The sequence below is a fragment of the Sus scrofa genome, chromosome 13, assembly GCF_000003025.6.
Source record: "Sus scrofa isolate TJ Tabasco breed Duroc chromosome 13, Sscrofa11.1, whole genome shotgun sequence".
NCBI lineage: Eukaryota > Metazoa > Chordata > Mammalia > Artiodactyla > Suidae > Sus > Sus scrofa.
The window spans coordinates 13,807,864-13,827,520 of NC_010455.5; the positions used below are offsets into that span (position 1 = coordinate 13,807,864).

General features: G+C 42.0%; 1 protein-coding gene across 6 annotated transcripts in view; it reads right to left on the reverse strand.

The window, feature by feature from the left end:
* NEK10 (NIMA related kinase 10) overlaps positions 1–19,657 on the reverse strand; it is a 180,719-nt gene that overhangs the window by 56,686 nt on the left and 104,376 nt on the right. For all 6 annotated transcript variants that reach the window (XM_021071459.1, XM_021071458.1, XM_021071460.1 and 3 more), the window contains 6 exons: positions 18,388–18,463; positions 10,999–11,128; positions 9,825–9,895; positions 2,178–2,391; positions 310–493; positions 124–210 (listed from right to left, as the gene is read on the reverse strand). In XM_021071459.1, coding sequence (XP_020927118.1) covers positions 124–210; positions 310–493; positions 2,178–2,391; positions 9,825–9,895; positions 10,999–11,128; positions 18,388–18,463 — 762 coding nt within the window. The remainder of the gene's footprint in view (positions 1–123; positions 211–309; positions 494–2,177; positions 2,392–9,824; positions 9,896–10,998; positions 11,129–18,387; positions 18,464–19,657) is intronic.

Below are 19,657 nucleotides of genomic sequence, written 5' to 3' on the forward strand. Positions count from 1 at the left end.
ATTAGCACAGCACCTGGGAAACAAACCACTGGGTCACGTATGTGCTGACATCTAATTGACTCCCAAGTATGATTCCCAAACTGCCACCGGCTGGAATCCCACAAACTGGGAAAGAAAGCTTACTGAACGTAGATTCCTTCAAAGGGCTTGAACTGGAGCTGCTGGAGTTATCCGAAATATCCAATTCATCATCCAGCTCTGAATATATATCTGCACATTAACAAAAAAATAAAAACCAAAAGCAAATGAACCTTGAAACAGAAAGGAGTCAAGAACGCGTTTATGTTGTGACCCTTTCACTGGAAATACCTTTCTCAACACTTTCCAGGTTGAAGTTATCATCTGACAAGATTCCATCACAGGCCTGGTCTTCATCTTTAACACAGGGGGCCTGGAAGGCCTCAGGGGGCAGTTCCACACTTTCTGAAAGCTCACTTTTCAGGCTGCCTGCTCCACTGCTGCTGCTACTCAAGCTTGCCTTTTCAAAGGTTTCCTGAAAGAGAAGTTTGTTTGTAACACCCACTTCTTTCCTTCTCTCTGCAGGACCTAAGGCTCATTAGAACATACGTTAAAATGATGAAAATGTCGTTAAAAATATTTGCGCTGAAGTAGTATCAGTAGCTCCACCTGTACAAGTGCTATGGAAGCTATTCAATCCACAACTACAAAAAAAAGTGGGTCTGCATATTTTCTGACCACAAACTATGAGACTAGAATCAAGTACCAAAAAAAAAAAAAAAAGATGAATATATTATAACAGAAAAAACTCACAGATATAGAGAACAAACTAGTGGTTTCCAGTGGGGAGACGGAAAAAGGAGGGGTAAGAAAAGGGTAGGGAACTAGAAGGTACAATTAGAAGGTATAAAATAAAATACAAGAATGCTAAGTACAGCACTGGGGATAAAATCAATATCTTATAATAACTTTAAATGGAATATAATTCAAAAAATTTTGAACCACTATGCTGTATACCTGAAAAGTAATATAATATTGTAAATTAATAAATGATATGTACCTCAATTAAAAAAGCATGAAAAGTGAAATCAAAGATATGACTGCACTAAAAAGTTAAAATTAAAGTCAAATCCATAAAAAAGAAAACAATGTTGAATCTTTAACTTCTGGATTCCAAGTTTGGCAAGATAAATCCACCAGCCATACTGGAAATGCTGTCATTCAAGAAATCAAAACCAGCTCTTCTTGGAGACCAACTTATTATATAATTTTTCCAGCTGAGGCAGAGCTAGTCTTTAGGATCCTGGAAAGGAAGCTAATGACCAGCCAAGGATAGGCTTTATGACCCCACTGCACGGGGCCAATCCCCAGGAGGGTTAAAACAAAAGAATGTTTATCAGTTGAAGGGCCCCTTACTCAGTCCCTGCTTTCAGGAAACCCAGAGTGTGAGTGAAGGGTAAGTTATGGGTCATGACACAACAAAGGCACAGAGAAAGGAAGATAAGGGACAACAACAAGGGCGTCACTGGCACCATCACAAGCACTTGTGGAAACTGGTGACTCTGGCATCCCTTTTTCAACTACACTCAGAAATAAACTTAAATAGCAAAGTAATGTAAAGGTTACTGTCAAGAAAGATAAAAACACGTATTCTGATTTGTGGCAAAATTAATTATTACCACCGCAAACAGTAATGAGATCAATTATCTGGCCTAATTAAAAAAAAAAACATTCTAAGGCCAAGACTATTTTCTTCTGTAAACTGACATACAATATTTTCATTCATATTTCCCGGCGGCTGCAGAAATTAAATATAAGCAGTCACTGCTGTTTATACAAAGATCGTTTTATAACTTAAAAAATCTCTAAGGGGTCTTTTCAATACCTCTGGTTTTGCAATATACAACAAATTATGGGTTAGTTCTTTGGAATGTCTAGTATATTGACTTAAAAGATAACAAAATAGATACAAATATGCAACTATATAATAGTAAAATAGCACATGCAACAATATTGTTCTAACTTAAGATAAATTTCCAGAGTTCCCTGGGAGTGCCGTGGGTTAAGGACCCAACATTGTCACTGCAGCGACTTGGGTCACTGATGTGGTGCGGATTTGAAAAAAAAAAAAAAAAATGAATTTTCTTTAAGAGAAGCAAGAGCAGCTTCAGACAGCCTGTCAGAATGTATCCTGAAGAGATGGAAGGATTCCCACTTACATGAGGGAGCATAGCCAGCTCGCGGTGACACGTGACTGCGTTCCGGTTGGCTTCCATGAAATACCTCTGTGTGCGCCTCCGTTCCCGGTCCAGCTTCCTCTCCAAGGCCAGCTGGGATGTGGACAAGTTGTCTAAATACTTCATCATGACATCCGATATCATGGAGCTGACTTCTACAATGTCCGGGCGGGCTTCTGCATCAGGAGTGAGACATCTAAGGAAAGACAAGCTAATTACAGCATTTGGGTCAAAGTCGGGACCCAGCCATGGGATGTGAAGGGTCAAGGTTAAGTTCTGCGGTGTGTCCACCATGGGATCTGCACCCAAGAAAACCTGGGTAAGGTGGACATTAAGCACAGTTCGGAACCCCAGACTTTCTAAAAGGGAAGTGTGGGAGGGAGAGGCAGGCAGCACGGTTCTCTTTGCAGCTGGGCTGGTGGGCAAGGGTTACAGGCTGCTCAGGAAGCTGCTCCTGGTCTCAGGAGCGAGGCACAGTCTGCTTCTCCTGTTTAAGTGGTTCTTTTCTAAAACCACTCCGACTCCCTGCCCAGTGAATCAAAGAGGGATCCCAGTGACCTAGGCCCTAATGATCACACCTGATGTACCAAGAGGAATGATTCTAGAGGTCACCATTCAATGGCCTTTTCCAGCTGTGTGGGGACAATATCAACAGCTGGATTAGTGAGAGTCTTACAAGACATGAGGTCATAAAAAAATAAAACTCAATTCAGTTACTTGGAGATTTAAAATGTGTGTAGTAATTTTAAACAGCTAATCTGACACATTACATGTGATAATTTTCTGAGATTTGGGAGGCGGGAGATATCCATCAGCCTATTAAAGGGAATACTGTTCCTGTCACAGCTAAACACTAGTAGAAGTTGATTCTAGGCATCTGTGGAGCCAATTATCAAGATCTCTGGTCAGCATAATTTAAATGGTTCTAGCACTCACTATAGTTTTTCTAGTTTTTTAAACTTTTTAATTTAAAACTTTTTTATTTTTAGATTTTTTTGACTGAACCCCATGGCATATGAAAGTTCCTGAGCCAAAGCCTAGTCTTTAACCCACTATGTGAGGCCAGGGATCAAATCCGCATCCTGACAGAGACAACACTGGGTCCTTAACCCTCTGAGCCACAATGGAAACTCCTGACTGGATATTTTTAAAGACTGTATTTCATTTAAAGTTATTACAGGAGTTCCTTCTGTGGCGCAGCAGAGTTAAGGATCTGGCATTGACTCTGTGATGGCACAGGTTTGATTCTCGGCCCCCAGGGCAATGGGTGAAGGATCTGGTATTGCCGCACCTGTGGCGAGGTCACAGCTGCAGCTCAGATTTGATCCCTGGCCCAGGAACTTCTATATGCCTTAGATGCAGCCAAAAAAAAAAGTTATTATGAAATATTGGCTATAGTCACTTGCTGTACAATATGTCTTTGTATCTATTTCATACCCAGTAGTGTACCTCTTAAAGCCTCTTCCCTGTCTTGCCTCTCCCTCCACCCCTATATCCACTGGTAATCACTAGTTTGCTGTACCTGTGAGTCTGTCCTATTTTTTTACATTCATTTGTTTGTTTGACTTTTTAGATCATATATAAGTGATAACACACAGCATTTTTCTATGTCTGACTTTTTTCAATTAGTGTAATACCCTCCAAGGCCATCCATGTTGTTGCAAATGGAAAAATTTCATTCTTTTTTTATGGATGAGATAATTCCTAGATAGTTTATTCTTTTTGATTCAATTGTAAATGGCACTGCTTTCTTGTATTCTCTTCCTTTATTTTTGTCTTTTTTTTTAAGGGCCACACATGCGGCATATGGAAGTTCCCAGGCTAGGGTTGAATCAGAGCTGCAGCCTCTGGCCTACACAAAGACACAGCAGTGTGGGATCTGAACCACGTCTGCGACCTACACCACAGCTCATGGCAACACTGGGTCCCTAACCCACTGAGCGAGGCCAGGGATCAAACCCATGTCCTCATGGATACTAGTTGGGTTCATTACCACTGAGCCATGAAGGAAACTCCTTCTCGTATCCTTTTTCTGATAGCTTATTATTATATGTTATGTATGAAAAAGTGACAGATTTCTGCATAATAATCTTATAGGCTGCAATTTGAATAAAAACTATTATCTCTAATAGTTTTTTGGTGGAGACTTTAGGGTTTCCTTTATACAGTATGATGTCATCTGCAAATAGTTACAATTTTACTTCTTCCCTTCCAATTTGGATGCCTTTTGTTTGTTTTTCTTGTCTGATTGCTCTTCTAGGACTTCCAATAGAAATAGTGAAAATATGCATCCTTGTCTTGCACCTCATTTAAGAGGAAATCTAATGATAGCCTTGCTGGGTAGAGGATCCTAGGTGGTAGGGTTCTTTTGCTTTTCGGTACTTTAAAATACATCATGCCACTCTCTTCTGGCCTGCAATATTTCTGCAGAAAACAGAAACATGCTGTTCTTCTGTATCAACTAATCTGCTATTAATTTGCTCTAGTGTATTTTTCATTTGTTATTATATTCTTCAGCTCTGTTTGGTTCTTTTTTAATATTTTGTAGTCCTTTGTTAAAATTCTCATTGTGCTCATTCTTTTCCCAAGCTCAGTTAGCATTCTCATTACTATTGCTTTGAACTCTTCATCAGGTAAATTATTTATCTGTTTTGTTAGGGTTTTTTATTTTTCGTTTTTTTTTTTCTAGCTATTTCTTTTGAAACCTGTTCCCGTCTTCTGTCTCCATAAAATTAGGTGGAATAGCTATGACTCTGACCTTGAAGGTGTGTGGGAGTGTCCCTATGCCGTCCTTGTGTGCCCACTGGCTTTGGTGGGACTGAAGCTAGATCTGATATTAGCACGGGCCACATTTTCTCCCAGTGTGGGCTGGCAGCTACCACCTGATGGAAGGTAAAGGTGGAGCTGGAGGGGCTAGAGCAAGAGCCAGGTACTAGCTGGGGCATCCTCAGCTCTGTGGCTGTCACTGCCCTGTCAAGGGGGAGTCAGGGCCACAGGAGCTAGAGTAGGAGCTCTGAGGGAGGTGGGTTTCCCCCAGGTGTGCTGGCAAGTCTCCACCTTGGTTTGGGGTATAGAGTCAGAGCCTGTGGGCTGGGGGCTGGACTTCTTTGCTCACTTCACTTTATGCCGGTATGCTTGTGTGACTAGAGGTTGGGTGGTGGCTGGAGGGGTTGGTACCACACCACTGAGCTGAGTTTGCTCCCTCCTGAGGGTGTGTGCAGGGCTGCCCACACCCTGGTCAGAGGCGGGACTGGGGTCCAGGGGGCTCTGTTCCCCCCAAGGGTGCACACTCTCGTAGGCAATGGCAGTCTCTGCCTTCATGGGGAGCAGTGTTGGGGCAAGAGGGGCTAGAGCGGGAGCCTGGTCAGGGCCAGGTGTGGGGTGGGGGTGGACACAGCAGTCCTGGCCAGCTGACTAGAGCCCCTGGCAGTTTTCAATGTGCTGCCCCCACACTGACTAGGAGTAAGCAAGTCTGCGTGCTCTCCAAGAGCAGAGTCTCAATTTCCTACAGCCCTGGGTAACCCCACTGAGACTTACATTTCCTACCAGTTCTACTTTAGCATCATCGCTTTGAAATGCCTCCCTACTTCGATACATCAGAGAAATTCTTAAGAGCGATGGAATGTTTTGATGATTCTCTGATCAAATAAGCATAAAGTCACCATGTAGAAAAAAAATCTGGGATGTTCTACTTATGCTACCTATGGTGTCCCCACTCTGCTCTGGAAAGAAGTAGAGGGGTACAGTGTTCAGATGTATTCATTTCATGTTCTAAGAAAGGAAGAGCTGAAGGTAGGGTGACAAATGTAAAGATCCACTCGTCCCTAAACTAGCTGAAAGCGTCAACTTCTTTAGTCGTTATGACTGCCTCTGAAACAAAGCGCCAGGCTGTTTCATACAAACAGGCACAGACGGAGAAGCCTTAGGCAATCGGGATATTTTGTGCATAAAAGGAAATGTTTTTCCTTTTTAAAAAGTAAAAATAGGAATACTGGTATGGGGCAGAGCAACCCATGTATTTAGTTTCTGCTCCAAACTCTTCAGGGTTTCTAAGTTATTCTCCCAATTTAAAAGTCTGCTAAGGAAAGAAACTAAAAAAAAAAAAAAAAAAAAAAAAAGAAAAGAAAAGAAAAAACGGAAAAAAAAAACCATGAAACTGAATTTGTTCCCTAGTTCTTTTGAAACAATTTTTAAAGACTAAAACTTCAAAGCAAATCAAATACTTAATTTCATGCAACTCACAACTGATTCTGGTTTTATGTCAAATTTTCCAAAGATAAAATTTTGTAATGTGAATCCAGACACTGAGTTTTATATAAATTCAAGTCAAAGTTATACATTAACTACATCTGTTATAGGCTGCATGCTGCAATCTTAACTTGCAGTCAATTATGAAATTAAATTGTCAGTTCCTACCAATTACAGCACCTCAGTATTTTGAATTAAAAGTATACTCAAAACATTGACTCTGGAGTGCTCTAACAGTGCTCACTTCTGCTCTTAAACACCCTAGTGACAGGGACTTCACCACCGATTCCGCAGCCTGCTCCACTGAGGACATCCCTAATTCTGACACACACTTCCTAAAGATGAGCTGGCCTTGCTCCCCCATCCGACACTAACTTCCACTCCATGGTCTTCACTCCATCTGCTGAGGTTCCACATAATAAATCCAATTGTTTTCATATTCTCCATGTCATTCCATTTTCCCAGTTAACTGAAGTATTTTTTAATCCGCTTATGTTTGTGTTCCAAAGCTTGTGGACTCAACTTCTAACCCACAGTGGAAACAACCTTCCTTCTCTCTGCCACCACCAACACTCCAGTCAAAGCCACCGTCACCTCTCAGGGAACAGCCGGACCTGCTTCTCCCTCCCCGGCTCAGTCCCTCCAGTCTATTCACCAGAGATCAACCAGCATGATCTTTGCTAAAGAAATGTTCACTATGGCTCAACCTATTAACAACCCTTCAATCTTCTCCTCAGTACTAGAGATAAAAATTAAAAACCATCCATGAAGCCTATAGAAGCTGTCAACCTGGATCCTGGCCACCTCCCAAGCTCACTTACTGGCTCTTCTCTCCTTCCTTGACGCATTTACTTACATGACAAGCTCTTCAGCTCAGCAAAGCCTTCAGAGATGCGGGTCTATGAAATGCTTTCTCCACTCTGTTTGCTAATTAAGAATTAGTGAGTGTTCAGGTCTCAGATTACATGTCCTTTCCTCATAGAGAAATGTTCCCAAATCCCCAGGCTAGACCAAGTTCTTTGGTAACCTCTCAATGCCCCCTATTTATCATCCTTCATCGCATTTATCATAATTTTATATACTTATTTCCATAAATAAGTATAATATTAGTATTACTAGAAATATCTAATTGTATTGAGGGCTCGCTACATGCTGGGTACTGGGTACTGTGCTAAGAGCATCAGAAGCATTATCTTACTTAGGCCACGAATAGTTACTATTGCTACCCATGCCTCGCAAATAAGAAAAGGGGGGCTGGGAAGGTTAAGGTGAGTGGAAAACAGAGGTTAGAATCCACTTGATTCTAGAACCTATTGATGTTAACCTTTTCATGATAACGTTGACATCTGACTCTTCCACTAACCCCACAGCCCTGAGAGGCTTGGACGCCAAAAGCCAGGGAAAGTGTCAGAAGCAAATCATGGTCCTGTTTGCACAATACCACAAAAATCACGATAATGTCTCTGTACTTTTTATCTGCACTACCCTTACCTATTCTTTGTGACACTGAAATACCTTAAAAAAGGAGAAATTAAATGAGTCAATATGGTACTCTCTTCTTGACATCTCTAGAGACTTCTTGAATTTTTAAGGCACTTTCCAGAAAACAAATAGCGAGGAACAGGAAGTGAGCAGTTTAAATACATTCATCTGGCTTCATCAGCAATAGGGTGGATCTAGTGTACAGGGAATTCAGATGATTTCAAAAGCGGTTTAAGCTCATCTCCCACAGTATAACTGATAACTGCCAACACTGCTTAAGACCCACCATCTGCCCGGCCCTATGCTACGTGATTTGCATATTTTACTCTGCATCATCATCACACCAGCCTGATGAGGTTGATACTATTACAATTTCCATTTTCCTCCCGGCTCAGTGGGTTAAGGATCCAGCATTGTCACTGCTGTGGCTCTGGTTCCAGCTGTGGGGCAGGTTCAATTCCTGGCCCGGGAACTTCTGCATGCCATAAGGGCAAAAGAAAAAAGAAAAAGAAATTCCAGATATAAGTGATATCATATGGTATTTGTCTTTCTCTTTCTGACTTACTTCACTCAGGATGAGAGTTTCTAGCTCCATCCATGTTGCTGCAAATGGCATTATTTCATTCTTTTTATGGCTGAATAGTATTACATTGTATATAATAAAAGCAGAATGTTGCCTTCAGGATGGATTAGCAATGGGATCCTGCTGTGTAGCACTGGGAACTCTGTCTAGTCACTTATGACGGAGCATGATAATGTGAGAAAAAAGAATGTATACATATAAGTGTAACTGGGTCACCATGCTGTACAGTAGAAATATATATATATATATATATATAATTAAATGATAAAAAGAAAAAGAAATGCATGTGTATAATGTGTTAGGGATAGTGGGTGGTATGAGCTTTGTAAAGCAAGCAAGGGGACAAGAGAATTCAGAAGGCTGTGTGGGGCATCAGAGCAGGTGCCCTGACAATGCAGAGATCCAATCTCAGCAGAGACCAGAGGAAGCGAGGGCCTGTGCCCCTGTGGGTATCAGAGGGAAGTGAGTGCCAGAGCAGGAGAGAGGAGCTCCCTGTGGTGGGAGCAGAGGGAGCAGAGGGAAGGTGGGAGGGGCTGGGTGAGGTCCCCTGAGACAAGCCCTGTCGGGGCAGAACCTGGAGACTCTATAAGGAGTTTCATTAAACTCCTACTATATGGAGGGCAGGAGCACTTCTTTGAAAAAATTATTCTCCGACATCACCAACTTAAAAATAATAAAAAGGAGTTCCCGTCATAGCGCAGCGGAATGAATCCCATGAGGTTTCGGATTCAATCCTTGGCCTCGCTCAGTGGGTCGAGGATCTGGCGTTGTCATGAACTGTGGTGTAGGTTGAAGACTCAGCTTGGATCTGGTGTTGCTGTGGCTGTGGTGTAGGCCAGCAGCTGCTGCTCTGATTAGACCCCTAGCCCGGAAACCTCCACATGCTGTAGGTGCAGCCCTAAAAAGCAAACAAACAAACAAACAAAAAAAGGTAATTAAACGAATGCTTGCAATTTTATCATCTGACATGGCCTTTCTCAGTTTCATATAGCCTTTTTCCAGATTCATGCACAACTACGTTTTCTTCATAGTTATAAAGAGTTGTATTTTGTTGGTTTTAGCGTCAGATGAAACATTTTACAGGTTGATAAAAGCCTTCTGAGTAGTCAATTTAATTGTTGCTTAATATTTCAAGTGAATGTGCTACTTCCTCTTGGACACTTGGGTGGCTTCCAAATGGTCCTCATGACAAACATTTTTCTGGGTTTGCATTATTTAGGAGCCCCTCCTCTCTGCAAATATTCCATAGTAAATTTGCACAGATATGAAGTACTTCTTGATGATCCCTATAGGTTTGAAGTTGTGAGACTAATTACCTGCTGATAGTAGTGGTCACCTTTTCAGAGTAGATGCCCTCAGGCACTGGGTCATACGCTGCCTCCACTATCTGCAAAACAAACAAACTAGAGTGACCGAAGTAAAGTGTCTCTGAGGGGTGATACTTGGCTGAGACAGGAGATACAAGAGTTACTCAATGAGCATCATAACAGCATGCATGGACTTTCATCAGAAACGAAAACCTCCCGTCAAATTAAAAATTAGCATCGGAATTCTCACTGTGGCTCAGCAGTAACAAACCCGACTAGTATCCCTGAGGATGCAGGTTTGATCCCTGGCCTTACTCAGTGGGTTAAGGGTCCAGCATTGCTGCAAGCTGCAGCATAGGTCACAGAAGAGGCTGGGATCCTGTGTTGCTGTGGCTGTGGTGTAGGCTGGCAGCTATAGCTCAGATTAGACCCCTAGCCTGGGAACTTCCATGTGTCACAGGTGTGGCCCTAAAAAGCAAAAAAAAAAAAAAAAAAAAATCATCAATTAAGCAGTTCTTGAGCACAGAATTATATTCTTCCAACTAAGTTAAAGTTAACCTCAGAGTCATCATTAACGATGTGCAGCATATTATAATATGCTGGATTGACGGCAGTCAAACCACAATAAACAATAAAGGACCAAAAGCAATTTGATAGATTTATGGTTATAATTTTCTATGATAAATTGAAGACAATTATAGGGAGAAATGTACTGTAGCACATTATATAGATTTAGAATAAAGGGGAAAAAATAAATTGGATCATGTGGCTATAAAACAATGCCTGCTTTTATTTTATTTTTTTATCTTTATTTTTTTTGCCCACACTTGGAGCATGAGGAAGTTGCCAGGTCAGGGATCAAACCTGTGCCCCAGCAGTGACAATGCCAGCTCCTTAACCCACTGCACCACCAGGGAACTCCAATGCCTGCTTTTAATTGACAATTTTATTAAAATCACAAAGGTTCAGAGTTCCCTGGTGGCACAGCAGGTTAAGGATCCAGTGCTGTCACTGTTGTGTGGCTCAGGTCACTGCTGTGGCTCAGGTTTCATCCCTATCCTGGGAACCTCTGCTGCCAAAAAAAAAAAAAAAAAAAAAAAAAAATCACGGACGATCTATTTAAGAAGAAAAGCAATGGTGTTTTTGGTGACAAGAGCCCCTTTTATCTCCTGAGGCTGCTTACTTTTGTGGCCAGGGAGAGCATGTTGGTGCTGTAGAAAGGAGGATTCAGAGTCGCCATCTGATAAAGGATGCAGCCTGCAGCCCAGACATCAGCCTTCTCCCCATACGGCTCACTCTTCAGCACCTCGGGGCTGAATTAAAATAAGGACATTAATGGATAATGAAAAAAGGGAGAAGTCAGCAGAGAAAAAAAGTCCAATTTTCAAGCTATTGTTGGAGATGCAAAAACAAGATAGAAACTCAATCACTACTTCAAGTAAACGTATTCAAAAGGATCTATGAATTCTTTCAGATTCAGGTGAATCAAGAAGCACACCAAGCAATTCTAGTTTAAGCAATAAATATCGATAAATCACGTATTCAACTCCTATTGAATGTCCTTTTGTTTCCAGAAACAACCACCCTCCATGGTAGAATCATTGGCCCCAGTTCTTCATTGGTTCTGGAGATTTCGAACTTCCCACTCTTGTGTCTTGGTGGGCAGTGTTTGTTCCCACTCCTGCCTTTGGTTTTAGTTGTGTTGTCTTGTTCTGGCCGAGGAGTTTGGAAGTGGCAGGACCTCAGTCTTAACAAATACTGAATGTCTGCATCTGTCCCTCTAGGAGCTTCTGTCCAAGAAATGAACATACCCCAGGTAGCATCTACCTCTCCAGCTGGGCCAAGCATAAGACACATGGAATAGATCTGCACACATAAACCTGCTGCCTGATGGAGACCCAGCCCAGGAGACCCACAGACCTGTGGGTCTGGTAATAAATGCTTACTGATGAATGCCACTGAGATTTGAAGATTTGTTATGCAGCATTATTATAAGCAAAACAGAATTACACACATCATCCCCTTGCTATTCAATGCTACCTTGTAACGTAGGGGGGAGACCACATCTAAATTATGTTGCTAGAAATGACAACATCCATCATGTTCAATCTCTTCTGAAATGGCATTTCTAATCTGAACAAGGATGCTGTCAGTCTTTTTTAAAGAAATTACTTTGGGGAGTTCCTGTTGTGGCTCCTATGACTAGGAACCATGATGTTGTGGGTTTGATCCCTGGCCTCAATCAGTGGGTTAAGGATCCAGCATTGCCATGAGCTGTGGTATAGGTCACAGATGCATTGCTCTGGCTGTGGCCGGCAGCTACAGCTCTGATGAGACCCCAGCCTGGGAACCTCCATATGCCGCAGGTGCAGCCCTGGAAAAGGCAAAAAGACAAAAATAAATAAATAAATAAACAAACAAAAAATAAATTTAAAAATTACTTTGGGGCTACAGCGTGCAGTGGCTTGATGTGGGATTGAACCCAGGCTGCAGTGCTGAAAGCACTAAATCTTAACCATTAGACCACCAGGGAACTCTCTTTTAATTTTTTTTTTTTTTTTTTTTGGAGAATGCTGTTAGTGTTTAAAAAGTTAATCTGTAGGGGTTTATGAATTGGACTTTTTTTTTCATGTGGAGGAGAGTATAGTTCCCTTGGATATTTCAAGCTAATAGAAGTTGCCTCTCTCATATTAGTAGGCTGAAACCCAGCAACATGTTAAAAGTGCTCAACATCCACATACCCTAAATTAAGTAGTTTGATGATTCAGTTCTATAGTATGTGCTTAGGACTGTCCTCAGTCCTCTAAATTAATGGAGTAGGGAGTAGGGATTAATGGTTAACTTGGACAGTGGATTAAGGCATATCTTGTAATAAGATATAAAGAAACTCCTAAACTGGTATCAGAATAGAGTAGGTATCAATCAGTACTGGCTGTTAAGAATAAGAAAGCAGTTGTTATTCTCGTGAGATTATGGAGAATGATTCCTGTTTAAGTGGCACTGGGAACTATATCTAGTCACTTATGAGGGAGCATGATAATGTGTGACAATAGAATGTGTACATATATGTGTAACTGGGTCACCATACTGTACAGTAGAAAAAAAAATTGTATTGGGGAAATAACTATTAAAAAATAATTATAATAAAAAATTTTAAAAAATGATTACGTTTCCAGAGGAAGCATGGTTTCCAGATCTCTCAGTTAAGCATTTTCATATGCAGTGTCTTAGAGTTCAGTAAAGTAGCAATGGGAGGATTCAGGGTGAAATTTCCAGGGCTCTACTGGTCCAAAGTGTTCCCTGCTGTCACGTCATCAACAGTTCACATTAAAAAAGGCATAACAAGAGAAAAAAGTCTTCAACGAAAAAGTGTCCTTGGCTCTCCACAGACAAATGTCTCCTGTTCGAAGCTCCTGAGAACTCAGAAAATGTGTTTCCTGCTTCCTCAAGCTCATGAGGCTGATGCTTAGGTGCTTCCCCCACTCCCCTGAGATCGCTTCCCGTTTCCTGTGCCTGGTGTGTTTTCACTCTCAACATCCACTTCTCTGGAGGACAGTCTTCACTTTTTCTCAAACGGTAATTACTCAGTGTGGGGAAAAATACTTGTAAGGCTACAGTTTACTTAGTTTATTTTTCTCATCTCCTCCTTTATCGCACTACAGACCACACGCTCTTTTCATCCCTGCAGGCATGCCCCTTTGGAATATGTCTGTGAGGCTCCTCTCAGCAAAAGATGGTGTCTAGTTTGCACCCTTGAATCTACACTCGACCATAGACCTGGACAACATCAGGAAAAGTGATGCAAGGAGAGAACTGAAGTGCACTTACTCATCATGGCTTACTCTTTCTTCCACGACCACAAACTAGTGGCTGAGCCCAGGCTCGCCTGCTGGATGACAAGCACCATGTGGCCTAGTTCCCCCCTCAACCCCCACCCCACCAACACCCAATGCACAGCCAGCCCACCACCACATCTGTCTGCAAAGCCTTTGAAAACCAGGTGTCCACAATGTACAGGTGAGCCAAGGTGACACGGATCAGCAAATCCTAGCTCAAACCAGCCCAATTTCCCAGCACACAGTATGCTGAGAAGACAAGAGGTTATTCTAGCAATCTATTAATTTTGAGGTCGTTTGTCAAAGTTAACTGACATAAAGCTTTCATCAGATCCTCAAAGCTGTCCGTGGGCCCATGAAAAAGACACAGAATCACTTTTCCAGAAGAGAACAAGAAAGGACAATAAAAGGCCACAGAGTTGCCAACTTTGCTTCTGGGATCAAACTTCACATATCCTCTAAGATAAAAGAGTTTCATAATTACAACTCAAAGCAATGACAAACAGAAAACAGAGTGTGATTTCTAAAAGCCACACAGAATTCTGTTACAGTCTGAATTGTGTGTCTCCCACCCCAAATTCACGTGTTGAGTCCCAGTCCCCAGTACCTCAGAATGTACCCACAATAAAGATAAGGCCTGCATGAGCTGATGAAGAGCTGCCATTGGGCAGACCCTTAATCCAGGATGACCAGAGTCCATGTCAGAAGAGGAGGAGACAAAGGAGTGTGCACACACCCAAAAGAAGGACCACAGGCAAAAGGCAGCGAGATGGCGGGGCCAACATCTGCAAGCCAAGGAGAGGCCTCAGAGGAAGCCAAACCTGCCCTCCTCTTGCTCTTGGACTGAAGCCTTCAAAGACATTTCTGTGGAGTTCCCTTTGTGGCTCAGTGGAAATGAATCTGACTAGTCTCCATGAGGATGCAGGTTCGATCCCTGGCCTCGATCAGTGGGTTAAGGATCTGGTGTTGCCATGAGCTGTGGTGTAGGTCACAGACACAGCTCGGATCCCACACTGTTGTGACCGCGGGGTAGGCTGGTGACTACAGTTCTGATTCGACCCCTAGCCTGGGAACTTCCATATGCCATAGGTGCAGCCCTAAAAAGACAAAACAAAACAAAACAAACATCTGTTGTTGAGGCCACCCAGGCAGTGGTATTTTTTTATGGCAGCCCTGGCAAGCTGATGCAGGTTCTATGTGCCTTATCCTACAGAACCCAGCCTTTGGGAAACAGAGCTAAAGCCACTGATTCGATCACTTACTTCCCAAAGGTGACAGTCTCCAAATACCATCACACTGGGGTTTAGGGCTTGAATGTATGGATTTGGGAGGGGGACACAATTCAGCCCATAGGAGGTCTTAGGAGATTATAACCCAAAGTATAAAATAATTATCCACGAATCCATACTGATATAAATTAAAAACTGAATAAGTAAATGGAAGGCAACAGACAAATCTCTTGGAAAATGACAAATAATTTATGTGGGCTCCGCCTTAAGGAGATGAAGCATAACTTCCCACTCTTTAAGCCTGGGGTGCATAGAGGAACTTCCTTTCACAAATTACCTTATAGAAAGAGGGGAAAAAAGAATAACTTTACAGCAAAGAGACCCAACACACACTGTCGCCAGCTAGGTGATCAAGATGAACATCAGCAGTGACAAGCCATATGGATAGTTAGTACCCATAAGAGAATGGCAGTTTATACCTGTGACCTTCCTCCGCAAACACATTCCAGTCTAATCATTAGAAAAACAGCAGACAAATCCCCAATGAGGAAATTCTATAAAATACCTAACCACTAAGTCTCAAAACTTCCAAGGTCATCAAAAATAAGAAAAACCTGAGAAACTGCCACAACCAAAAGGAGACAAATGAGAAATCGTAAAAGATTACCTGGTCAATAAGTATGTATAATATTAAGACAATAGTTTTTTTTTTTTAAAGAAAGAATATGATAAATGAAAATATTTGAAGAAAATACTTCATTTCTATCAAGTATATCCATCCAGTGCATCACCAATTCATCTTATCAAACATAGAATCCAAAATTATGGGCTATTTCCTCTCCTATGTTACACATACAGTTGACCCTTGAACAGTGCAGGGTTTAGGGATGAGACCTTCCCCACAGTTGAAAATCTGCATGTAATTTATAGTTGGTTCTTAGTACCCGGAGGTCCATGCATTAGGGTTCAACCCATCAGGTCGTGTAGCACCAGAGTATGTATTTAGTGAAATACAACCCGAGGCACAACATTAACAATGCCAGATCCTAAATCATTAGTTCTATGAATTTACAATGTTGCCTGCCGGAGTTCCCTTCATGGCTCAGCAGTTAACAAACCTGACTAGGATCCACAAGGATGCGGGTTTGATCTCTGGCCTTGCTCAGTGGGTTAAGGACCAGGCATTGTCGTGAGCTATGATGTAGGTCGCAGACGCAGCTCGGATCCCACATTGCTGTGACTGTGGGGCAAGGCGGCAGCTGTAGCTCTGATTTGAGCCCTAGCCTGAGAACTTCCATATGTCGCAGGTGAGGCCCTAAAAAGCAAAAAAAAATTAAAATAATATAAAAATAAAATGTTGCCTGCCATACCAGTAAACAAAGGATGCTGAGGCCGTCAAGCCATCAGTCACTGCATCCAACCTGACCTTGAACCCTGAGGGATACTGGCCCTAGACAGTTAAGGGGTCTATAAGAGGAACGATTTCAATGAGCCCAAATTCTTGCATCTTCCCATAGCAAGAAAAGTGCTAAATTCATTAATTCGAAATGTCTGGCTTTCCTTAACTAACAGTAATCTTTTGATATTCTGACTACCAGGTCATTGTTGCAAAAACTCTTGTATGTCCTGACTCCTCGCTTACCTCTTTGGAGCTGTCCCTCAGAGTGATCTGAGAGGCTGCCTCTCAGGCTTAAGTCCTCAGTTTTACCCACCAAATAAAACATCATTCTCAATTTAATTTTTCAGTCAACAGTACAAAACTTGTAAGAGGGAGTTTCCGTTGTAGCTCATGGGCTACAAATCTGACTGGTATCCATGAGGACACAGGTTTGATCCCTTGCCTTGATCAGTGGGTTAAGGATCTGGCATTACCATGAGCTGTGGTGTAGGTCTCAGATGCGGCTTGGATCCCGAGTTGCTGTGGCTGTGGTGTAGGCTGGCCTCTGTAGTGCAGATTTGACCCCCACCCTGGGAACCTCCATGTGCCGCAGGTGTGACCTTTAAAAAAAAAAAGTGAAAAAAAAGAAACCAGAGAAACTTGTAAGAGATTAAGTACACAGATAAACTTTCAGTTTTCAAGGTATGATTTTATCCTGGCTACCAATTTCTGCATCTTCTCATGAAGCTACTTTCAAAAACATAGATGTAAAGCATTTCTAGCAAAATAAATGAAAATCCACCCCTCAAAACACTATTTTGAACATTTTTGTATGAAAGCACTTTGCAAAATAGGGGTGATGTTTCCAATTTCCACTTCCTTGGAGAAGAATCCTTTGCAATCCTATTCCCGGAATTCCATTGCACAACAGACTAGATTTAAAAAAAAAAAAAAAAGATCAAGTGTCTCAATTGCTTGACCTGATGAATGATGTCGTGGACCTAACACAGGTGGAAAGGAATTTCACACACAGAGCCAAGTGAGCCAAGTGAGAAGAGAGTTGAGTTTATTGAGATGAGAAACGCTACTAACACAGCAGGATAGCTTCCTGGTGGTCAGGGAGAGCAGACCCCAATGGAAGTTAGCTGCTTCTTTTTACAGCCAGAGTAGGAGAAAGGGCAGTGTGGTTTAACTGATTAGCCAGGGATCTGAAACTCTCCTCATTCCTCATAAGGGTCTGCTTGAGTAAGCCATCCCTTTACCAGGAAAAGGAGAGCTTGTTGGGGCAGGCTACTTTTTTATTGGAAGAGAGCCAGCCTGTCATGAATGTCAGCTCCAGGCTTTGTCCATGGGCTTCAGGTTTTGTGTTTGAGCTAATATGCTGTGGCTTGAGTTCCACAAATGAGATTTCAGAATATTTCCCTGAAATTGGCTGTCTACTGACTACCTTATCTGTATGCTGATTTAGACAGATTCAGACAAATGATATGTAATCAGCAAAGGAAGATTCGTACTTCCTAATAATTAGTGAATTGCAAAGGAACCTCAAAGCATGCTAAAAAAAAGCCTTCATTCATCAAAAATTTTTTAACTATGTAAGGTAGCACTCATTAACCCAAGAACCAACCAACTTTGTACACATACATCTAAGTATATATTCATCACTTTTGCATTCACATAATAAAATTTATTCAACTCCTGTTATTTGACAGATGCTGGGACAGGTATTAGTACATAAAAGTCCTTTCCTCAATCTTGAATGAATATGGAAAGAAAGTAAAAGAGTTATACACCCAAGAGATGCAATAAAATGTTCCATGTATCACATCCTGTAGCAAGCCTACTGGTTTACACACAGATTCATTCAACAACTTTTGCGCACCTACTATGTGCAGAAGATCATTTCAATTACAAGTAATAAAATTACTCCCAACGAGGGGCAGAGTTACCTTAAAAGAAAGATAATTTGTTATTTTAAACACATAATGATGTACCATTCTATACATGTGTATTACATGGGTAATTGAAAACATATTAAATATGTAAATGTTTTTCCTTTGCAAACCAACAAAGGAAATAAGAGCCCAGTTACGCAGGATGTTTGAGAATAATAAAATAATTATCCTTACCAGGAATACAGAATTGTTCCCACAACAGATGTGAGTTTACTGCTTTCTTGTTTTTGCTTTGCCAGGCCAAAGTCAGCTACAATTCAAAACACAAAGCAATGTTATATTTTCCCAGAAGTAGCATTGTTCCTTAGCTTTTAACATTCTTTAAAAAAAAAAGTCCAAGTGAAAAATAGGCAAAAGATCTGAATAGACATTTTCCCAAAGAAGACATATGATGGCCAATAGGTACATGAAAATATATTCAATATTACTAATCATCAAGGAAGTGCAAATGGAAGTGCAAATCAAAACCACAGTGAGATATAACACCTCACACCTGTTAGAATGGCCATCATCAAAAAAGCATAAAAAAAAAAAATGGGAGTTCCTGTTGTGGTGCAACAGGAACGAATCTGACTAGTAACCATGAGATTTCCACTTCTATCCCTGGCCTTGCTCAGTGGGTTCGGGATCCGGCATTGCCTTGTGCTAGGCTGTAGGTCACAGACACAGCTCAGATCCTGTGTTGCTATTGCTGTGGTGTAGGCTGATGGCTACAGCTCCAATTTGACCCCTAGCCTGAGAACTTCCATGTGCCTGGATGTGGCCCTAAAAACAAACAAACAAACAGGAGAGAGGATTAAGACAGCAGAATAGAAGGACTGGAGCTCAACTTCTCTCCTAAAAACAACAAAATTCACTAAACAACAACTAAAAGCTGAGCAATCTCCACCCAAATGGACCAGAAACCTTAAAAAAGACATCCTACTCCAGAAGAACAAGAAGAGGCCACATCAAGAGGGAGGAGGGGCCATTTCATGATACAAACAACCCCATACCTCCCAGGTGGGAAGCTCCACAGACTGAAAACTAACTGGTTCACAGAGAGAGACTCACCTACAGGAGTGAGAGTTCTGAGCCCCACATCAAACCCTCACCTGTGGGGATCTGGCACCAGGAGAAAGAGCCCCTGGAGCATCTGGCTTTGAAGGCCAGTGGGGCTTGTGCACAGGAGCTCCACGGGACTGGGGGAAATGGAGACCTCATTCTTAAAAGACGCACATGGACTTTCACGTGCACTGGGTCCCAGGGCAGAGCGAGGTCTCCACAGGAACCTAGGTCAAACCTGACTGCAGTGCTTGGAGGACATCCTGGGAAAACAGGGGTGAATGTGGCTTGTTGTGAGGGAGGGACATTGAAGGCAAAGCTCTTGGGAATATTCAGCAGCTGCCTTTCTCTGGAGGTGGCCATTTGGGGAAAATCTGGCCCCACCCATCACTCAGTGCTG